Here is a 5,212-nt window from a genome sequence, read left to right as displayed (position 1 = left end):
TATGTTAAGCTAGAGCATTCCTCCGAGGAAACTATTCCGATGATTCAGAAGGCTTTTGGGAATGATGCAATGAGTGCAGCACAAGTAAAAGTGTGGCACAAATGCTTCAAAGATGGTGGAGAATCTGTTGAAAGTGATCCACATTCTGGAAGACCTGCAACAAGCAGAACACCTGAGAATGTTGAATGTGTACGGGCTAGGTTAAGAGATTCTGGGAGAACTGTGTGAGGTCCCAAGGTGCCTACTTTGAAGGGGACTGAGGCATTATTGTCCTATGTACAATGTTTCCTGTATTTTGTATCTTCTTCAATAAATGTCTCTATTTTTCATAGTACATGGCTGGATGCTTTCCAGATAGCCCCCCTACACCCAGAAGTGGGATTACTAGATCATATGGTAGTTCTATATTTCATGTTTTGAGGAAACTTCATACTTTTTTTTCTGTTTTTTTTTTTTTTTTTTTTTCTGATTTACATTCCCACCAATGGTACACAAGGGTTCCCTTTTCTCCATATCCTTGCCAACCCTTGTGGGTTTTTTTTTTTTTTTTGGTGTTTTTGATAATAGCAATTGTAACAGGTATGAGGTGATGTCTCATTGTGATTTTAATTTGCATTCCTATGATGCTGAGCACTTTTTCATATATCTATCGGCCATTTGTATGTCTTCATCTAAGAAATGTCTATTCAGGTGCTTTCCTCATTTTTTAATTGGGTTATTTGTTTTCTTGCTATTGAGTTGTTTAAGTTCCTTAAATATTGTGGATACTAACTCCTTATCAGATATATGATTTGCAAATATTTTCTCCCATTCCATAGGTTTTCTCTTCATTTTTTTCATTCATTTTTTTTTTCATTTTCAAAATGCATCACTTTATTTTCCTTACAAGGGATCTATACATTAAGCATGTGACTATCACATGATGTCTTTAGTAAGCCCCAGGGCTTCTGTGAGCATTCCTACAACTCATAGCCAAAGGAGTCCTGAGGTTTTAGATAGTAAATCTTTCCCCATAGCCACAAGTTCCTTTGATGTTTGGGTTATTGAACACAAACTCACTGGATACTTTGTCTTCAACATAGTCCATTTCTGTTCCTAAAAATGGTAGCTGTGCTTTCTTTTCAATGAACACTCTGATTCCATCTTGAACAATGTCTTCATCAGAATCTCCTTTTGTCTTTGTATATTCTGGAATATCAGAAAGACCATTATAGCCTCTGGTTCGGACACCAAATTTTACACCTATATGCGCAGGTTTATCTTTAAGAAATTATTTTGTCTTGTTTACTGCTGAAGGTGTCCAGGTGAATGTGCAACTTCCTCTTACTCACAGCCCAGGTGGTGGCCTATACTAAGGAAGCTGACATCTTTGCCATCCTGGCTCCCTGGTGAATTGGGCTGGAGCTCAGAAACATAAGCTTCTCTCCATGGACTCAACAGGCACCGTGCAGAAGATTTTTAGTTTGATGCAATCACATTTGTCTCCTTTTGCTTTTGTTGCCTGTGCTTTTGGGGTCATATTCAAAAAATCATTCTCAGGCCAATGTTGTGAAGTTTTTCCCCTATGTTTTCTTTGAGTAGTTTTTCAGTTCCAGGTTTTATGTTTAAGTATTCACTTTGAGTTGATTTTTGTAAATGGTGTGAGATAAGGGTCTAATTTTATTGTTCTGCATGTGGGTATTCACTTGTCTCAACACCATTTATTGAAGAGACTGTCCTTTCCCCATTGTGTGTTCTTGGCATCTTTATTGAAAATCAACTGACTATATATGCATGGGTTTATTTCTGGGCTCTTTATTTTGTTCCATGGCTCTATGTATCTGTTTTTGTTTGTTTGTTTGTTTGTTTTTTGAGACAGATTGTCACTCTGTTGCCCTGGCTGGAGTGTGGTGGTGTCATCATAACTCACCACAATCTCAAATTCCTGGGTTCAAGAGATCCTCTTGTCTCAGCCTTCCAAGTATCTCGGATGATGGGCATGCACCTAATTTTTCTATTTTTTGTAGAGATGGGGTCTCGCTCTTGCTTAGGCTGGTATGTATCTGTTTTAATGCAGTTTCATGCTGTTTTGATTATTATTGCTTTGTAGTATAATCTGAAATCAGACAATGTGATGCCTTCAACTTTGTTCTTGCTCAAGATTGCTTTGGCTATTTAGGGTCTTATGTGGTTCCACACAAACTTTAGAATTTTTTTATATTTTTGTAAAAAATGTCATTGGAATTTTGATAGGAATTACATTGAATCTGTAGATCACTTTTGGTGTATTGGTATTTTAACAATATTAATTCTTTCAATCCATGAATATGGGACATCTTTCCATTTATTTTTGTTTTCCTCATCAATGTTTCATGGTTTCCAGTGTACAGCTCTTTTACCTCCTTGGTTACATTTATTCCTGGTTATTTTTTTTGTGGCTATTGTAAATGAGACTGTTTTACTGATTTCTTTTTCAGATAGTTCATTGTTATTATATAGAAATGCTACTGATTTTTGAATGTTCGTTTTGTATCCTGCAGCCTTATTAGATTTTTTTATTAGTTCTAACAGTTTTTTTTTTGGTGACATATTTAGAGTTTTCTATGTATAAGATCACGTTATCTGCAAACAGGAAAAATTTAACTTCTTCCATTCTAATTTGGATGCCTTTTATTTTTCTCTCTTGCTTAATTGCTCTGTTTAGAATTTCCAGTATATGTTGAATAGAAGTGGCAAGAGTAAGCATTCTTGTCTTATTCCAGATCTTAGAAATAAAGCTTTCAAGTCTTCATTGTTGAGTATGATGTTAGCTGTGGGTTTGTCATATATGGCATTTATTGTTTTGAGGTACATTTCTTCTCTACCAAATTTGCTGAGAACTTTTATCATGAAAAAATGTTGAATTTTGTCAAATGCTTAGTTTTTGCATCTATTGAGAGGATTACATGGTTTTTGTTCTTCATTTTGTTAATGTAATATATCACATTTACAGATTTGTGTATGTTGAACCATCCTTGCATCCCTGGATAAATCCCACTTAATCATTGTGAGTGATCTTGTTTTGTTTTGTTTTTTTTATAGAAATGTACCATTTTATTACAAAGAGTCTCACAAAAATGAAAATAGCATCTCAAAAAGGAAACTAGACCACCAACCTCCACCTGCAGAATTGGGGGAAGACAGAAGGCAGGCAGTGTGAGTTGCTTGGCTCACCTGAGGCCAGTGGGAAGGTATGAGAACAGAACCAATTTAAACATGGCTGATGTTACCTTAGGAGCTAGAAAAGAACAGGGGATCCTTGAAGACCCAGCCACCCCTTCTAGAATGCTCAATGACGGTACATTTCCAAAACTACTAAGCAAGCACTTGGCATTTCAGGATTTTTGTCTTACAGCTGCATAAAAGTATCCCTTCTGCCCAGACCTGGTACTCTTTATGGTTTGAAATTAAGACTGGGGAGGGATTGGTAGCAAGACAGCTCCTAGAAGAGTTCACCCAGCACAGCTGCCCTGGGCTCAGGGCCCTTATTTCTTTGTTTCTGTCTAGCCCTGGGGATATTTATATTTAATAAGTTTTTATATAAATACAAAGAGAATTAGAAAATATAAAATCTGAGGGGGTAGAGGAGAAAGGTGGGGTACGTGGTGAGAAGCCAGAGCTGGAAAGATCTACTCAGGCCAACTTGACCTCCTCCTTGACCCCTTTGGCTTCTGGCTTCTCGTCCTTGGTTTTCTCCTCTTCTGTGACTTCTTTCTTCTCTTCTGGATCTTTCTCTTTTTCATCCTCTGTTTTGACTCTCTTGGCTTTTTTGAAGTTGGCAGAGTTCTTGCGGCCGCCCTCTCCTTCCTCATCAGAGTCAGAGAACTCTTCCTCACAGGCAGTTCGTTTGAGGAATAGATTGAGATGCGCTTGTCAGGGTCTTCTTCATCTTCATCGCCACTTTCTTCTGGGATGGCAGCCTTGGGAATCGCCTGCATTTGGACCCCAGGAGCATGGGGCAGCATCCTCAGGTTCTCAAACAGTCGCTGTTTGATTTTCTCCAAGTACTCATTAGTATTCTGGTTAGTCATATTGGAAGGACTGATGTGAAGCTTGAAATCTGGACCAAAGTATTCGAAGTAGTCATTGTATGGAAGCTCATTAGGGATCTCTGTGTCCAGGGCCACAGCTGTTTCATATGTCCAGCACTGGGCAACATTACGAATGGTGTAACCACCTCCTCCCAACATCAACATAGGCAGGTTGAAGCTCTTGACAAATTCCACACACTTGGCATGCCCTTTGATGGTCAGATTGAAGCAACCTAACCGATCCCTAGCCAGGGAATCTGAGCCACACTGCAAGACCACCACACTAGGCTGGAACATCTCCATTACTTTGGACATGACCGGTTTGAAAATGGCCTCATAGGACTCGTCATCAATCTCACCTCGGAGCGGGTAGTTAACAGCATAATACTTGCCTTTGCCAGCCCCAATATCCTGTAGGTCCCCCAGTTCCTGGGAAGTACTCTCCATATTTATGAAAGGACACAGTTATGACCTGGTCTGTGGTATAGAAGGCCTCTTCCATGCCATCTCCATGGTGAATATCAATGTCAATATACAGCACCCTCTGGTGATACTTTAGCAATTCCAGGATGGCCAAGACGATATTATTGACGTAACAGAAGCCAGATGCCTCGGACTTCTTTGCATGGTGCAGGCCCCCAGCCCAATTCACAGCGATGTCCGTCTGCTGCTTATTAAGTTTCACAGCACTTGCCACAGAGCCACCAGTAGACGATTGACAGAACTCAAACAGGCCATCAAATACTGGACAGTCCTCACCAACGTTGAATCTCTGCATCTGCTTGCTGTATTCGGACATGTTATCTGGACGGATGGAGAACAAGAATTTAATGTAGTCATCACTGTGGTACTTGGTCATCTCCTCAGCACTGGCTTTGTGAGGGCGATAGATTTCCATTTTTCGGTAGAGACCATAGTTAAGCAGCGAATTGTGAGTCATGCAGATTCGGTGAGGCTTCACTGGGTGGCCTTGTCCATCATTGTAATTTCCAACATCCCTGTCGTAGTAGTAACAGACTTTCCTCCTGGTGCCCTGCGTCTGCGCCGTCTTGCTCACCTCCCGTCCCTCCCGTCCCTCCCGTCAGTCGGTTCATCCGTCCGCCCGCCCGCGGCTCCGCTCAGCCTCCGACCCAGAGGGGAGAGGCTAGTGATCTTGTTAATGT

The 5,212-nt window shown here is 40.3% G+C and overlaps 1 protein-coding gene and 1 pseudogene across 1 annotated transcript; both read right to left on the bottom strand.

Annotated features, from left to right (window-relative positions):
• Positions 1-991: 991 nt before the first annotated feature.
• On the bottom strand, positions 992-1,367 carry LOC123634667 (annotated as a pseudogene).
• A 2,284-nt stretch (positions 1,368-3,651) lies between these two features.
• On the bottom strand, positions 3,652-5,004 carry LOC123634666 (histone deacetylase 1-like). The gene is given in 3 exon segments (XM_045546400.1): positions 3,652-3,869; positions 3,872-4,472; positions 4,474-5,004. Coding segments are annotated over 3 exon segments (1,335 nt in total). The 5' UTR covers positions 4,990-5,004.
• Between the last annotated feature and the right edge of the window lie 208 nt (positions 5,005-5,212).

The sequence above is a fragment of the Lemur catta genome, chromosome 3 (genome assembly GCF_020740605.2).
Source record: "Lemur catta isolate mLemCat1 chromosome 3, mLemCat1.pri, whole genome shotgun sequence".
Classification (NCBI taxonomy): Eukaryota; Metazoa; Chordata; class Mammalia; order Primates; family Lemuridae; genus Lemur; species Lemur catta.
This window is presented reverse-complemented; position numbering and strand designations above follow the sequence as displayed.